This window comes from Camelus bactrianus, chromosome 16 (genome assembly GCF_048773025.1).
Source record: "Camelus bactrianus isolate YW-2024 breed Bactrian camel chromosome 16, ASM4877302v1, whole genome shotgun sequence".
Taxonomy (NCBI): Eukaryota; Metazoa; Chordata; class Mammalia; order Artiodactyla; family Camelidae; genus Camelus; species Camelus bactrianus.
The window spans coordinates 48,095,112-48,113,352 of record NC_133554.1 but is presented as its reverse complement, the minus strand read 5'-3'; the positions used below and the strand labels follow the sequence as shown (position 1 = coordinate 48,113,352).

General features: G+C 37.6%; 1 protein-coding gene across 6 annotated transcripts in view; it reads right to left on the bottom strand.

Annotated features, from left to right (window-relative positions):
- Positions 1 to 18,241, bottom strand: part of HELZ (helicase with zinc finger) — a 141,722-nt gene that overhangs the window by 117,985 nt on the left and 5,496 nt on the right. For 5 of the 6 annotated variants that reach the window (XM_074343502.1, XM_074343507.1, XM_074343503.1 and 2 more), the window contains one exon: positions 679 to 906. In XM_074343502.1, coding sequence (XP_074199603.1) covers positions 679 to 888 — 210 coding nt within the window. In that variant the 5' untranslated portion in view covers positions 889 to 906. Of the gene's footprint in view, positions 1 to 678; positions 907 to 18,013; positions 18,209 to 18,241 lie in introns of those variants that run through there. The other variant, XM_074343506.1, reaches the window with a different exon arrangement.

Here is an 18,241-nt window from a genome sequence, read left to right as displayed (position 1 = left end):
CCCTGTATCTATTCTTATCCCTTTATCCTTACAGTCTATTCTCAACACAAAGGCCAGACAATTCCTGTTAAGTCAGATCATGCCACTCCTCTGCTCAAAATCCCACAATAGCTCCCCACCTCAAGCAGAACAGAAACCAGTCCTTACAGTGACCTGGAGGCCCCACAGGATCTACCTTGTCACCCTCCGCCCTTGTGTACTTTACTCCAGCACAATGGCCTCCTAGCTCTTCCTCAAACATGGCAGGCATGCTTCTGCCTCAGGAACTTTGTGCTGACTTTGTGGAACTTTGTGTGAATCTAAAGTGTTTACAATGCCTACTGTTTATTGCCTGTCCCTCTACTAGAAAAAGTACTATGAAGGAGGGCTCTTTCTCTTTCTCTTTCTTTTTCACCAACGTGTACCAAATACCTAGACCAGCATCCACCACACAGTGCACTCAATAAATATCTGTTGAATGAGTGAATAATCCAAAATGCTATGCAACAGTAAAACTTTCAAGGCTTAAAAACACAGTTGCTTGCCATCAAAGATATTCAGCAATCACCAGCCACTTCACTCATCTCTTCAACCCAGGATTTGGTGATCTGTAGGGGGAGTGACCAACAAAAGTCCCCACTCAATGAGAAGGGTCACTTTACGTGATTCAGCATTCATTTATTGACAGTGTTTACTCACCAGTTGCAAAAATGAGGCAATTCTGTAAAGAAGACTCTCGATTTTGATGCTTTCTATCTCTAGTGGACATGGCCCTGTGAAGTCGGCCATGGAGTACTGGCCAAGAGAAAGGAGGGCCTCTGTGCCGTGCTTGAGGGCCATTTCATAGTCCTGCCTCTTGAGTGATTCACACGCTTGTTCACATGCCTTCTCAGCTCTTCTGTCTTCCATGACTCAGGGACAAAAATCCTAAAGACAGGAAGAAAGAACAAGTAGTAAGTTTAAAACCTTATTAATTATAAATTCTAGCCCCATCCCTATCTCAGTTGGCTTAATTATCTATCTGAATAGTTACTCTCAACCAGCCTTTGGATCAAGGTCACAGCTAAGCGGCAGCTACTGATGCTACAAAATCTATACTTCTCATGCAGTTTCAATGAAGATCCAAGCAAAATGTCAACCATAAGTCAGGATCATTCCTACAATACATCAAATTTATAAATGAGGCAAATTTATAAATGAAACATGACTCTGAATAGTGCAAAGTGTAACAAACCAGGGAGGCTTCTCTTTCTTTTTTTTTAACCAGAAGGTGTAGGAATGTTTCATACCCAAACCTCCTATTTTCAGTCTTATAATTCTGTAACTCAGACTGCAGAGAATCAAAGTCTGTACCGTATAGGAATTTTCCCATCAATATAAAAAAACTGGCTAAAACTCAAGTTTGAACTGCCTATGAATTCAACTCAGCAAACGTTTCCTGAGTCCAGGCCCTGTGCTAGCAGCACTGAGCTCAAAGATGGAGCACGTAATCGCTGCTTTCAAGAAACTCAGATTCTAGCAAGAGAGGCAGAGCACAAGTGAACAATTACAAGGAAGACATTCCATCTGCCAAAAGGCATGAGCTGGCCTTGAAAGATGAACACCAGTTCACTGTGCAGGGATGATAGGGAGGGCACACGGGAGTGCTTCAGAGAGAAGAGTTGCACGAGAAATCACCAAGGAGAGAAAGCATGCAACAAACTCCAGCTGTGTCAGACAGAAGGGAGCTATGAATGACCTCAAATGCCACAAGGAGTGAGGGCTTTATTCCATAGGCAATGGAGCACGATGGAAAGTTTTAAAGTAAAGGACCATCATATAGAAGCCCTGTGAAGAACTGGTGAGAAGCAGGCACTGCCATTCATAAGAGACCACTGAACAGTCCAAGTAAGGGATACTGAGAACTCAAGCACAGCCTCTCTGAGCTCTCTCACTCACAGAGAGGGAGGAGAAAACCTGGGCAGAGAAGACCTAAAATCCTTTGACCTGACAGTCACAACATTGGAAGATCACACTTGGCGGCCTCCTGTCCCCAGCTCCATCAAGCACGGAGACCGCTTTTCTCACCTGCTCCCACCTCACTCCCTCTCCTGTTCTTCCCCACCTTCCACCTTACCTACTGGCCCCAAGGGACAGGTCTCCTCTGCTTTTCCAAAGTTTGATTTACACGACTTCGCTTTTACAAAGGACCTACTTAGTACCTGTTTTCCTAACCAAAAGAAAGCCAAAGAGAATTTTCCCTTTTACAAAAAAGGGGGAAGGGCGAAAATACCGTTCAGCGTGTTTTGCAGCAGCCCTTACAGAGGCAACTCACATTCCGAGCAGCCAGAGTGGCACCACCAAGCTCCTTCCCCAGGAACCACACTCAGCATCTCAGCATCAAGCCACCATAGCTTTGAACCATGTCCACGAGCATCGATGCTTTATTTCGATTTACTTTATGCAACCATTAGCAAGAAGTGTCCTATGGTCACCGCTTCTTCACTTTACACCATTTCAGCTTAGGAAAGGTTTTGCAGGAAGGCTCTTACTTTCAGACAGTGGGGGAAACCTGTACTTATTTGTCCTCCCGCCTCTCTCCAGCCTACACATCCACTCTGCCTGGCCTCTCTAGCTTGGATAAAGACAGCCTGGCTCCGCCCTCTGCCACTTACATACTGCAGTGAAAGCTGAGGGGAGAAATTGTTGATGGGCAGCCAAAAGGCAGCAGCAGTGAGTGAGGGCTGACGACAGACATCAGAAGAGGTCCAAGCCCCTTTTACTTTTGAGATGCCTGGTATATCAAAAAAATGTTGTTGGGGGTGGAGGGTGGGAAGGGATAGACTGGGATTTCAAAATTGTAGAATAGATAAACAAGACTACACTGTATAGCACAGGGAAATATACACAAACTGTTATGATAACTCACAGAGAAAAAAATGTGACAATGAGTGTGTATATGTCCATGAATGACTGAAAAATTGTGCTGAACACTGGAATCTGACACAACATTGTAAAATGATTATAAATCAATAAAAAAATGTTTAAAAAAAATGTTGAAACCCCTAAGGAATGGGATGAGGAAGAGTTCAAAATGGGCTTCAGAATTTGTTAGCATTTGTTAAATATGTATGGTACATACATGGAATGCAATGTGTAATATTCTCTACTTTTCTCTGTTCAAAATTTTTAATTAAAAAAATACCAAAACATGGTTTTTTAAATTATAGGATATTTTATATGTTCACACATTTAACAAATTAACACAACATAAAAAATGAAATCTAATTGTGTTATTCACAAGATTAATTCAACAAGTATTTAGAGAACTGTATCCTCAGCCTTCACATGGCCTCCCTTTAACTCCCTCAGCTCTCCCTCAGTGGGCTAGAATTCCCAGTTTGGTTTAAGGGAACATAAATATTTAAGTTACGGTTGGTATTTATGCCCCTTATACAAACATGCATTAATTTGGGAAAATCAATCATCAAACAAAAATCAAAAATAATGATTTCTATATTACTATGGTGACTTCGCCACTAGATATAAGAATGGCTTTATAAGATAATCAGTAACTTATTATATAGGCCAGATTTGATGCTACTGACATATTGGGCTGAATAATTCTTTGTTGCAGAGGGGCTGTTCTGTGCATCGTAAGATATTTAGCAACATCTCAGGCCTCTACCCACTAGGTGCCAGTAGCTTATCTCCTGACTTATGACAACTGAAAATGTCTGTCTCCAGACACTAGCAAATTTCCCCTGGGGAGTAAAATCATTCCCGGTTGAGAACTACTGATATAAACAAGCATATACAGTTTGTTTGACAGATAACAGCAACAGTAGATGGATAAATTCATGGATTCCAAAGGCCCAAATCCTCCCTATAAAGCTCCCAGCCCACATCTAGAAACTATTACAAAAAGAAGTAAAGTGAAAAGAAAAACTAACAATACACCAGTAAATCTTTACCAGGGAGAGAACACAGCAGTGATCGAGAGCACAGGCTCGGAGCCAGAGGACTTAGTTCAAAACTCACCAGCCCTATCACTCACCAGCTAGCCGTGTGGGCTGGGGCAAATGACTTAACCCAGAGTATCTCAACTTGCTCTCCACTAAAATGGCAAGAAGACAATTAATACCTACCTCCTAGTGTTATTTATTGTAAGGAGTAATGAAATAATACGTGTAAAGTGCTTAAAAGAATGCTCGCACACAGTCAGTGCTCAATAAGTGGTATTTCCCTAGAATAGCACTATTCTCTATCGCTATCTCCCAAGAATTCTATATTTTCAATTTATATAAAGTGGAAATCACTTTACTGATTTCAACATACAATACAGTATTTATAGAAAATAAAATATCATTCTATGTAACTATGTACTTTACCTACTTGACAGAGGAATTATTTTCACCTATTTTCTCCATCTCAGTAAAATAATGATTATGATTATGCAATCATAATAATGATTATGATCTCCAACAGCCATTAGAGAGATAAGTGCATTTGTATGTCACTGACAAAGACGAGCTAAAAACTGGCTCTGAGGGGAGAGCACAAAGACTACTGTCAACATTAGTCACCAGACATAGTAGCCAGGGAGATCTCAGTAACATTAACATACAACAGAAGTTAAGGACAGAACTATTAACTTCAGGAGCTATAGGGGGAGATGACTTAACTTAAAGAATTAACGTCTGATACGCAGGCTCAGGTGCCTACTTCAGAAGTGGATATGAAGATTTCTACCACAATTACCTTTCTTAATTAATCAGGTCCTGATAATCTGTTTCGAACTGAGGCCTACCTGAATCGTTAGGGGTACTTCGCTGTAGTGTGGATCTCCATACAAGGCCTCTGTTCAATTGTTTTCCCTGGTTTTTCAGAAAACAGCATGCCCTTGCTACATATACTCCAGAAGAACTTAAAACGCCTTCTCAAACATAAAATAAAAACTGCCAGTCAAAGTCAAAGTGAGACAATGTCTCAAGCCATGCTAAAATGGACTACAGAAAACAGTGAGAGATCTAGAACTATGTCTTTACGAGGCCAGCTCCCAGATACACCTCACTATGCAGCTGACACTCTTGTCTGGGTTATACAGATACACCCATATCTATAGCATATGATCCTGCCATGTGGCCACAACAGCCTGATCCAAGGGCAGACACAGACCAAGCTGGGTCTTGTAAGGGCCTCTCCCATAGGGAAAAAGAGGCCCAGAGACTGGAGCTGCGTCATGTGAGTCACACCAGTGCAGGAAGAAGCACTCCATCCACCCACTGTGAGGTCCTCCCCTACTGCCTTGATTCTTTCTCTTCCTGTTAAAAATTATCCAACTCTCACCAAAAGAATATAAAATACTATTACTTTCTGCAAACTCCTACCCCTGTGGGGAAAAAACTTGGGAGGATGTAACTTCACAGGCAGAAAAGCTGGAATCAGAAACCAAGATTCTAATCCAAATCCTTTAAGTCCTGTGATCTGTTGCTGACTTGCAAAAAGAAACTAATATCACATTAGTTTTTTTGGCCACCCAGTATCCATTTCTTTTTCTGGTAATAAGAGCCCCAAATTTCCCTCTGAGTATTCACCTCTCCCCAACTCTCAATGTGGTTTCTGAAGAGCTGATTCCACCAGAGAGCCAAGAGTGGCATGTGACCAGAATCGGCCAATCCCGAGCCTCACAGCCCCTAACACAGGGATTGACTGAGGGTAAGACATGTGACCCCATAAGCACCAATGAGACAACATGAGGCTTTTGCTGGCGCTTCTGGGGAAAAGACAGGCACTCTTCTCTACCAAATCTAAAATCTGAGAGGCTACAGGGGTTGAATATGCTGTGGCCATTTTTTTTTAACATATAGTGCCTATAACTTAAGTCTATATAGGAAAAGGCAGAGTTGATTCATGGGGGGGACCTGAGTCCTAAAGACTTCACTTGAGCCCTGAATCCAGCTAGCTGTGCCTGGACTTTGCAGTTAGGTGAGCCTAACTCAAATTTCTTTCTAGCTTAAGCTGGTTTAGGTTGACATTTCAAGCAGCTGAAGCTAATTGAAATATATGTGTCTATCTGATTAGTACCTCCCAGAATGTGAAAAGCTAAGTGAACTGACTGTTGTCTTGTAAGACAGCATCGTGCACATAGTTATTAATAGCACTGGTCACAGTTATTGACTAATAATAACAAATGTAAGGAGAAAAAAAGGTGGGCATGGGAGAGAAGTGATTTAGTGTGATATTTGGTTATTCTGTCTCTTGAAAATATTCCAAAACATTTGTTTAAACAATTTTATCATAAAGCTATTTCAGCAATAATAATAAAAATAATAACAAGAGACATTTGCTGAATGCCTCCTGTACGCCAGATACCGCTGAAATGACCATAACATCTGACTGAATCCTCACAGTGACCTGATAGGGTGGCTATTATTGTTATCATTCCCATTTACAGATACGGAAAATGAAGCACAGAAAAGTTAAGTTACTCATTTACACTGTAAATAAAAGGTAGAATTCAAATCCAAACAGTCTGACGCAGTTCATGCTTTTATTGACGATACTGATTCTGAGTCTACAGTCAAGGTTCTAATGCTGTTCCAATGCAGCAGAAACTCAAACTCAGGCACCCCCAAAAGCATCAAATGTGAGTGCAAAATATCACAATTTTAACTCTGGAACAGACTAATTCCTTCAACTGCATTGTGAAAGTATACATATTTAACCACGATAGTGACTACCACTAAGGAAAAAAAAAAGTGTGTAAACCCTCACAAACCTGTGGTTAAGCAAAAGCCCTAGGTGTTACCAAGACTGAGGAGTATACTAACTAGCATCACCTTTCCAGAAAATGAGAACATCCTCATCTTCCACAAAAATCAACTTTATGAGAACATCCCCATCACTAATTTACTTTTCACCTCTTTTATAGAATAGAAACTTCTTTTAAAATCTATCCAACTTGGAAAAAAAAAAACCTATCCATCTTGAAAAAAGAAATCTATTCACCTTGGTATAATCCACAAACAGAAAAAAATTATGAGCTGGACTTTTTCAAAATTAAACGTGCTTGCTCTTTGAAAGACACACCTAAAAGAATGAAAAGACAAGCTAAAGACTGAGAGAAAAACCAACAGCAAATCACATATCTAAAGAAGGATTTGTATCCAGATATATAAAGAATTCTCGAAGCTCAGAAGAAAACCACCCAATTAAAACTTGGGCAAAAGGTTTCAACAAACACTCCACAAAGAGGATAGAATGATGGTCAACAAGCACAAGAAAAAATGTTCAATGGCATTAGTCATCAGAGAAATACAAATTAAAACTGTGATTAGATATTACTATATAACTATGACGATGGCTAAATTAAAAATACTGATAATATCAGTGACGTAGAATAGCTGGAACTCTCAAACACTGCTAGTGGAAATATAAATGGTACAGCCACTCTGGAAAAACGGTTGATAGTTTCTTATAAAGTTAAAGATAAACAATCCCCTCTCTCCACAGATAGCTACCCTAGAGAAATGAAAACTATGTTCATACAAAAATCTGTACACAAATGTTTATAGCAGCTCTATTCATATTTGTTAAAAACTGGAAATAAATGTCCTTTAATAAGTGACAATGGAAAACTACTCAGTAATAAAAAGGAATAAACTTAATACATGCAATAACTTAGATGAATCTCAAAGACACAGTAAAAGAACCCAGTCTCAGAAGCTTACATACTGTATGATACCATTTATATGATTTCACAAAAAAACAAAACTATAGGGATGGAGAAAAGGTCAGTGGTTGGAAGAGTTATGGAACAGGGATATGTAACTATAAAAGGACAGCATGAGGGACTCTGGGGTGATAATATTGTTCTGTATCCTGATTGTGGTGATGGCTGCACAAACTACACGTGTGTTAAATTAACAGACCTGTATATACCAAAAGAAAACAGTTTTACTAGATGAAAATTTTAAGAATAAAATTTTTAAATTATTTTAAAAATATGAATCTCAATGTCACAATGGACACGGTTTTTAAAAACTGAAAAGAAATAAAGGATGTTTGTTGTTAATAAATGGAAAACCAAACATTTCCCCTCCCACAAATGTTAAGTTTTCGAGGTAAGAATGGAGCCTCAGAAAGAAGGTCTCCAAATAAAACAATCACTGAGTTCACTAGGTACAAAATGTAGGATACTTTTGAAGAATCCCATCATAGCTAGATAATTGGTGCAGGACCAAAAGTAAATACTGGGAGAAAAATGAAATCAACAGTGTACCACAGAGAGGGTAGGCAGGCGCTTGGACTAAGACATGCTCAGTAGCAGATGATAAAAAAGATGGTGATTTATAAGCATCATTCTCTTTCCACTGTGGTCCTCTTTCTGCAGCAGCATAAAAATAACCACAAGACCACCTTGAAATCTAGTCATGAACTGTACTTTTATATTTTTGAAAATCAGTTATTGTCCTTAAATTAACTTTTATTGTTAATTTAGTCAAGATCCTCTTTTATTTCTAAAGAATTCAATCTTATTTGATTAGAGACAGACTTCAAAAAAAAAATAAAAAACTGTGATTCAATAGCAGGAGCCAATAGTAGTAACTAAAATTTCTTCAATCTAAGTTGAAGATGTCTTTTACATTTGTTTCCATGAGAGAAAAAAAAAATCATCTACCTCATAATTAACTTGGATGGGATAAATCAGATTGCATTTGTAAAGGTTTTAGAAGACTGATGTGTTGTGCTAAACATTACCACCATCCACTTGAACAGAAATTACTAACATTAATGATCAGTTCTTGATTAGACCCCAAGTTATCTTTAATTATTATTAAACTATATAAACAATAAAATCATTGGAAAACTTTAAAATGTAATAAATTTCTTTACATAACAAAATAAAAATTTAAACAAAAGAAGTACTAGAAAAAATCAGAGATTTATGTTTTTAAAAGTCAGTAATTTGCCTTTAATCTGCCTCATACATTATTATTTTCCCTGTGGAAACCCAATTATTATCCTGAAAACAAGACTATTCTAGAAAGTAAATGTATTGTGAAAAAAGAATGAAAAGCCAGATTGATACATTATTAAAAATAACCCCCAAGACGTACCCTGAGGAGTAAGGAAATCATAGCAGAACATGCCTCCTTCTCCCCATTGGGCAGCGCAGCTGTGGTGAGACACTGCAGCTAGTAAAAGTGTGTCATGCTTCCTCAGGGAGGAAAAAAGTTAAGAACCACTCTGGAGATGGCACAGTGGTTCTGAAATGCCTATAAACTAAAGTCTACGCTCATTACCAAATATGCAGGCCACCCACAGTCTGGCTACAATCTAACTTTCCCATCACTCCCCACACAGGTCCCATGGACAGCAATGCCTCTGAGCCTCTGACAATGCCCAAATATACCTTCCCTCCTCTCTCTGGACCTAAATCCTGCCCAGCTTTAAATGAACACTTCAAGGCCTACAACCCTAAGAATGCTCCTCCCAGAACCAGAATTACTTCCTATGGAATGATTTGCCTTTTACTCATATACTTAATCTTGGATTAAATACATCATGTAAGACACTTTATCTGCCCAACACAATATCTTATAAATAGGAGTCATGTTTTATAGCATTTATATCCCCATGACAACCATTCAATTCACTAAAACCATTTAATAAATACTTCCCAAGAGATGACCTAGAATAACCTAAATGCCAAGCATTCCAAGAACGGTCCTGAATCAAATTCATTTCTCATTCGAATGCCAAGTCATAGAGAGGGATGTTGTATTCTCTTTAAATTTATTTGCTTTTATCCAAAACTGGAATCTGTTGGTCTATGGGATACACAGGCAAAATATTCTGCAAAGTGAAAAAGCTTTATTTGTTGTACTGTGCTTAATATTCAGCCAGACTTGCATTTTTCTCTAAAACTTATAAAATCACTGAGTATGCAAGAAGCACTAGAAAAGAGACTAAGCCTATTGAGAAGAAAACTGGAAACTAAGATCATCAATCATATTTTATTTTGAATAACCTCTTTCATAAAGAGGTAAATTCTTCTAAATTCCAGAATGAATGGAATTCAATATAGCAAAGTAAAAGGTTTTAAACACATAAAATAAATATCCTGATGGACCTTCTACCATCTGTTTTAGTAACTTAAATTATAAAAAAAAAAAAAAACACTAAATTTTTAAAAAGTTATATCAAGAGCTAAAATTGAGATTTTTTCCATCTATTACCTTGATTTTTCCTGACCCATTTTTGAGAATTGTCAGCAATTCTGGATCAATAATTCCAAAATATTTCTTGAAGAGTTTGAGTCTCCTCTCAAATCATTTAACATGCTTACTAATCAATAAAGATATGGAAAAAATACAAAACCTTTATTTATGAAGCAAGCAAATTATATTAAAAGACTGACTTCCAAGAAAAGTTTGCTGCTTGCTATGAAAGTTTTATTATTATAAAACATTTTCTATTATCCGTATTTCTTCATTTTCCTTCTTCATTATTTGTATGACCTTGTAAACACATCAAAATCCAAAACAATTGAGCTTTATAAATAAAACATAAATCAATATAAAAGTGCCAAATGCACAATTAAAACCAAAGGTACCACCACCACCATCTTCAATTTACCAACAGCCTATGTTCTAAAACTATATTTTCAAATCAGTTGTTTGAAATTCAGAACAGTATCCTACAGAAATGGTGTTAAGAACTGGGGTTACTGGAAAGATGTAAAGTAACAAAAGTTTACAAAATAATATCTACAGTGTAATCCCATTTTGTAAGTAAAAACAAGCAGATTATAAAATACTATAGTCCATAGTCCTGTTTTTATAAAATATATATCTATATATATTGAATATTTTACACAAAAAGCCAAGAGAGATATGCAATGAAGTATTAAAATTAGCGAATATCTCCTTCTCCAAAACCCTAACTCCAGTCTAATCTTGAGCAAAATACAAGACAAACCCAAACTGAGGGACATTCTATGAAATATCTGAACCAGGACTCTTCAAAATTGTCATTAAAAAAGGAAAGTCTGAAAAACTGTCATAGCCCAGAGGACATAATCACATTCAATGCGGATCCTAGGTAGATCTCTGAACAGTAAAGGGCTTTGTGGAAAAACTGGAGAAATCCAAATAAAATCTGGAAAATAGTTAATACTAATGTTTCAATGATGGTTTCTCAGATTTGACAAATGTACCATAAAAATATAAGATATTAACAACAGCGAGTGAAGAGTATATGAGAACTCTGACCTATATCACAACTTTCTGTAAATCTAAAATTATTCCAAAATTAAAAGTAGATACCTAAATGGTAGATTACAGGTTTTTTTCTAATTCACCTCTATTTTCTAATTTTTCAACAAGCAACATGTTGCATTATCACAAAAAACAAAAAAGGGAGGGGTAACTATTCTAGATTAAAAGAAACTAAAGAGACATAATAACCTAAAGAAATAAATAGCATTTTGGGGACAAATGGGAAAATTTATACATTTGATATCTGATAGTATAACCATTAGTATTATTGAATTATTTTCTTAGGTGTGATAATGGTATTGTGTTTATGAAGAAAAATGTCCTCATTCTTAGGAGACACATGTTGAAGTATGAATGAAATTCCATCTAAGATGTCTGCCACTTACTTTCAACTGGCTCAGGAAAAAAAGAGAAAGAAAACTCTAACTACATACTTGACAGAGAAAGAGAGAGAGAAGGCAAATTACGGCATAATGGTAACAATTGGGTGTTGATTATACTGTTCTTACCACCTTGCTGTAGACCTAAAGATTTTCACAAAATATTTTAAACTAAGTTTTAACTTTAAAAAGTGATTCAAACCCCAAACTAATGCAGAAGTCATAATTTTCTCTTAAATATAAAATATATTCTAATTTTTATGCTGCCCGATTCATCTTTTACAAATTAAAGAAAAAAAGGATCAAAAAAGGGTGACTTGTGGGGAGAGTATAGCTCATGTGGTAGAGCACCTGCTTAGCATACACAAGGTCCTGGGTTCAATCCCCAGCACCTCCATTAAAAATAATAATAATTAAAATAAATAAACCTAATTACTTCCCCTCCAAAAAAAATTTTTTAAAAGGTGACATATGTCACATAGTAAGAAATTACAGGTAACATTCAGGAGTAATATTTAAGTTTCCTTCAAACTGATATTGAATATAGTATTTTTAATCAGCTGGATAGTTTATATCAATCTTGGGTTCATTCATTTCTAACTTATCTAGTTTTTTTAAATAAATATGAACTATTTACTTTGAATACAGTTACCTCATCCTTTAAAGAAGCTGGAAAGAAGATTAAATAACCCAGAAGACACAGCTGGGAACTGTAAAGAAGTATAAGAAATAGTCACTGGCAGAATAGAAGAGCAGATCTCCTTACAAAGCAATTGCATTCTATATACCTGGGTCAGACATGGTTCATCTTGAGCCTTACACCCAAGATATGTCTGCCCAAAATGGTTTTTTTTTAATTGAAAAAGAAGTGGAAATGCTAAGGCACTGAAGAACATTCTTTGCTGTCTACTGCTAATTGAATTAGAAATCTGTAAGACCATTTCTAGTCCTAAAATTCTACTGTTCTACATAAAACAGCTTTAAAACAAGTATACATTATCACTTCATACCCATTAGAATGACTACTATCAAAAAAAAAAAAAAAAAAACCCAGAAAATAAGTGTTGGCAAGGATGGGGAGAAACTGGAACCATTGTGCATTGCTGGTAGACATAAAATGGTGCCACTGCTGTGGAAAATATGGAGATTCCTCAAAAAATTAAACACAGAATTACTATATCCAACAATTCCACTTCCGGGTATTTCTCAAAAGAACTGAAAGCAGGAACTCAAACAGACATGTATACACCCATGTTCCTGGCAGCATTATTCACAACAGCCAAAAGGTGGAAGCAACCCAAGTGTCCGTCAAAAGACAAATGGATTAAGAAAAGATGTCATATTTACAAAAAATGGCATATTATTTAGCCTTAAAAAGGAAGGAAATGCTGCCACATGCTACAACCCGGATGAAACCTGAAGACATGCTAAGTGAAATAAGCCAGTCACAAAAAGATAACTATTGTTTGAGTGCACTTATATGAGGCAACTATGGTATGAATGGACTCTACTCAAATTCACAGAAACAGAAAATAGAATGATGGTTGTCAGGGGCTTGAGGAAGAGGGAAACAGAGTTTGTGTTTAATGGGTACAGAATTTCAATTTGGGAAGATGACAAAGTTCTGGAGATCAATGGTGGTGATGGTTATACAACAATGTGAATGTACTTAATGCCACTTGTATGCTAAATTGTATGCTAAAATGATTTAAATGGTAAATTTTATGCTAAAATTACCTAGTATGCTATGCTAAAATGATTAAAATGGTAAATTTTGTTATATATATATTTTACCAAAAAAATTTTTTAAGTATACAAGCCATAATACCCTCCTATCCTCCTTAAAAGCATTAAGGTCCATGTCCTAATCTTGATGCAAACCTAAGGAATGCTCACTGCCTACTTCCCAATCTTCTCTGCCCATGAAGGAGAATGGAGAGCTAGCAGAGCCAGAGCCAGAGCCAGAGCCAGAGGAGGGAAATTGGTCCTGATATTAGTCCCACTAAATAAACTTAGAAAAGCCAAAACACAGGGTGCTGTAAAAGGTGGCTGAGGCAGGCGGGGGAAGGGAAGGCAAAGGTGGAAGGAAAGGAATTCCTCAGAACATGGGCAGCTGATCAGACTGGGGACAGAAAGGGCCACCATAGCTGTGAGGAAAAGGAGGAACAGAGAACAGCAGAGATCAGAGATGGGAATCTCCCCAAGATAAGAGAGAGGAGTGGAGGGAAAAGGAAAAAGAGAACTATAAATAAGGAGATTCATTTAAGAAGAGATTCTTCCCAAGTACCAGCAGAAAAATGACTTCCTTCCACTGAGGTGACCATTTGTATCTAAAGAAACCAAGAAAGTTGGTGAAGTCTACAAAATTAGGAAGAAAAAAATTTTCCATAAGAGAATACTAACATATTCCATCCACAGAGAACTATGTACTGCTATTTTTTTCATTTGTTTTTGTCTTTTTTTTTTTTTCACAAGAAGAGAACACTTATTTGTTTAGGAATAATTTCAGACTTACTTATTTGTGTCAAACGCTAGGATGCCACAAATGAGCTGAAGAGTTCTAAGGCACAGCAGTTAAGAATAAAGGCTTGAAGCCAGATCTGCCTGAATTTGAATCCTGGCATTGTCACCTGAAGCAATCTGCCTAAAAACTTGCTTCGATCTCCAAATCTGCAAAATGGGAATAATAACAGTACCTACACCTCAAGAATTAAATGGGGTAAAATATGAAAGCGCTTAGAACAGTGTCTGGCCCACACTGACCACTATTAAAGTACTAGCTTCCCATTTTCCTCCAGATCTGGAATGTGAGCTCCAGGAGAACTGGGATCTTGCCTGATTGTTAACTCCTGAAGCATCAGGCACCTGACATAGCAAGCATTTGTTGAATAACAAAAATGTATTGAATAATATAAACTTCATGTCAGCAACACAGAAGCCCAAAGGAATAGCACTACCTTTTTGTTATTACCGACAACTAAAACCTGCATAATACTTCAACCTCAAAGTTCATAGAGGGTTTTCACAGCCCTTCTCTCAAGTGAGTCTGTGAAGCGGATAGCATCTCCATCTTACAGACAAACTACAACCCAGAAGACTTCAGTGATCTGCCCAAGGAATTCTGGAAATTAATCCTACTTCTGTTCAATCTAGACCCCACCCGGAAAGCTCAGAATATACCCTACCAAACTGTTGAACCCTCCTTACGTGCAAATACACAAAGCTTAAGGTCACCAAAACACTTTATCCCATTTGCTTAACAGAATGGACAGAGAGGGAGGAGACAGAGGAAACAATGTTAGTAACTGCTGAAGCTGAATGACCAGTACGGGGGGACTGGTTATACTCTTTCTACTTCTGTATGTCCGAAACTTTCCATAACAAAAAAATATAATTAAAAAATAAACTCTTCACTCCCCAACATAAATTCCGCCACTTCCAACTGTCTGTTGAACACACCTGGGTGTGAGGAGAACCTCACAGCTGAAAACCAGTCTGAGGCAGAGAAGAGGGTGCCGGACTGGGAATCAGGAAGCTTCAGTCTTCGCTGATTCCTCTCACTCCTCTGGGCCCTGAACTTCCTCGTCTGTTCCCTCTAGGATAAAATTCTGATTTCAGCTTTCTACTAGTTCCTTAAACTCAGCATCCAAAACCAAACACATCCTTATTCTAAACTCCTACGACCTGTTCTTCCTCCTGACTTCCATATTCCTAATGTCCCATTCTGCCAGCCATCTAACCATAAAAATTTCAGCATCATTTCTGACTTGAGATATAGAACCGACTGTTCCTTTCCCCTCCTACCTAAATAGTCACCACATCTCTCTGTTCAAAATATCTTGAATCCATCACCTCCTCTCCATTTCCAAGGCCACCGATTCAATTCAAGCCCTTATCATCCCTCACTTGGACTACTACCATGAACCCAACTAAAGCCCCTGTCTCTAGTTTCTCCTCACTGGCAATCCATCATATTCATCCTTAGCCTGACATTTTAGACCCTCCAAAACCCAGTCTGGACCTCTCAACAGCTGCATCTTCCACTGCATCCCTTTATGTAACCCAGGGTCCAGGCAATTTGGATACGCAGATTCTTGACATCCGCCTCATTTATGAAAGCACCTCCAGACTTTGCTCAAGCTATCCTTCCCTCCAGAATGTCCTCTTCTTTCCACTGGTCCTCATTTTCACAGTGGTGCAATTTAAATGCCACCTCTTCAGTTGAAGTGTTTCCTTATATCCCCAAGGGGGCAGTATTACTCCCTCCACTGAACCCCTAAGCACCCTGTCTGAGCCCCTTTTACAGCACCCTTTAAATTCCTATTAGTCCTTTCTTTCTTTGGTGCCCCGTCCTCTCTACTAAATGATTCACTCCCTATCAGAGGAAATGATCTTTTATTTATCTTTGTATCCTTCAGAATAGAGCTTCTCAAAGAGTGTGTGCCATGGCACAGTGGTGTGTCATGAATTGTTCTAGACCGTGACCCCCTCAGTCCTCTAGGCAGCCACAAAGAGACTTCAGCAGCCAGGGTCCCCAACTGGTCAAGCCTCAAGCAGTCTCCTCCTTCAACCAGGTAGATGCCATGATAACTTAAGAAGCACTCAGAGGACACAACACAGCACATGGTACACAGTGGATACCGAATAAATATTTGCTGAATTGACTCTTGGAATAATCCATTTACTACCCTTCAACCACAATTTCCAAGAAAACTGACCATCTAGACTAGACTCTCTCTGAACATTTTCACTGAACGTGTTCTGGTCACCTTTTTAATAATCACCTGTTTACTAGCTGGTTATACTTGCCTTACCACCCAAAGCCCACATCTACAGTTTATTGCATAAAATAGCAAAGGATATGAACAAACAATTCACCATGAAAGGACTCAAAGAGAAAAATTCAACATTACAGAAGAAATTCAAGTGTCACTTTATACTATCAAATTAGCAAAAACTTTTAAGGAAAAAAAATGTATTTCTATCCAGTTATGGTGAAACAGGTGTATCTGTGTATCTGTTAGTACAAACTAGTATAACATTTTTGAAACACAGTATGCCAATATATATCAAAAGCCGTAAAAACATTCATACCATTTAACACATTATGCACTCAGAAATTTATCCTAGTGATATAATTAGCCAGAAAAAAAATACAATAATATATACAAGAATGCAGATTAAACCATTAACTGAAAACCAGCCAGCAACGTAAATATCTAACATAAAAAGATTTAAGTAAATTATGAGAGCATGACTTGATGAAATACTTTGCAGCCTTTCAAAGTGTAATCTTACAAAATTAAAATTGTGACAACTATAACATGGAAATGTTTCATAATCTAATAAACAGGAAAAAAATCCAAATTATATGCATCAAAATTAAAAATGAATACACATTTTTTAATGGAATGCCAAAAAGAAAATCAATTGTTTTAGGGTAGTAACCCAAACCTTTAACAATTTAGTTAATATCAATTCTTAAATTATTTAAGAGAGAGAGTTCCACCAGGAAACAAGGGGTTCTGGCAAACAAGCTTGGAAAAGGTCCACTGCTCCCGTCTACTGCTCATTTTGGCCTTAACTGAGAAGGCCACTTCACTCATGCACTCCTTTTCACAATGACCTATGACAACCCAGACCCCAGCTTTCCAAGGACCAACAAACTAGCTCAGCTGGTTTTCTGATCATCCCAGTGAACCTGTGGAGGATGAATCGTGCAAAACTAGCATATCCTCAAGAATCAAAGAACCCCTACAACCATGTTTTACTTTAGTAATCAACAAGTAGCCAAGCCTAAGTTCAATTATAAACCCTCAAAGTACACAGTATTGTCACATTAAAGTCTCTGGGACTAGTATTGAAAATATATCAAAAACTAATTTTAGCACTGATGCCCCACAAAGACAGTATTAAAACAGTCTTCCAATTGTTTTCCTGTAATATTTCCATTTTCTAAGTTTAATAATGAATGACCAAGTTACTAATGGACCAAGAAGATTAATTACTGTGAAGTAATAAATACTCAAGACTAAATTGTCTTTCTTAGGGTATTTCAGCTAAAAATAAATAATCTGAAAGACTAATACAACCATTGTATGAAGGGAACACAACCTTTAGGAAAAAAGTTTAACCTTTTGTTTCCACTGATGTGTTCTTAGTGTCTAGATCCTAAAAAAATGCAGATATATATCGTCATTCATGACAATACACAAATAGCAGATAACAGAAAAAACAGTTTAATACTTAACCAAGTTCATCAGAGCCCGGTGATCATCACTCAAGAATGTTGACACCAAAACTGAAGGACCTCTCAAGTTCCAAAATATGCAGATAGGTTGAACCCCTGTGCGGTTACTCATTCAAAACAGAAGTGGAAGATTAACCTACCCTCACTTCTCTTCAAACAAACTGACAAAGTACCAGGCAGTCTCCTGAAAGTATGTCCACCATCATCCAGTCCGTTCCAGAAGTAGCCAATTCAGTCAGGACCAGCGTATCCAGGTTACCAGTTTCACTAGTGCTCCATATCCCTCCACCTTGGCCCACCTCACCCTTTCTGGCCAGACACTTTCATCTAGATTGCGTCTCCTTTGTCTCTTCCTCAGGCATTGCCAA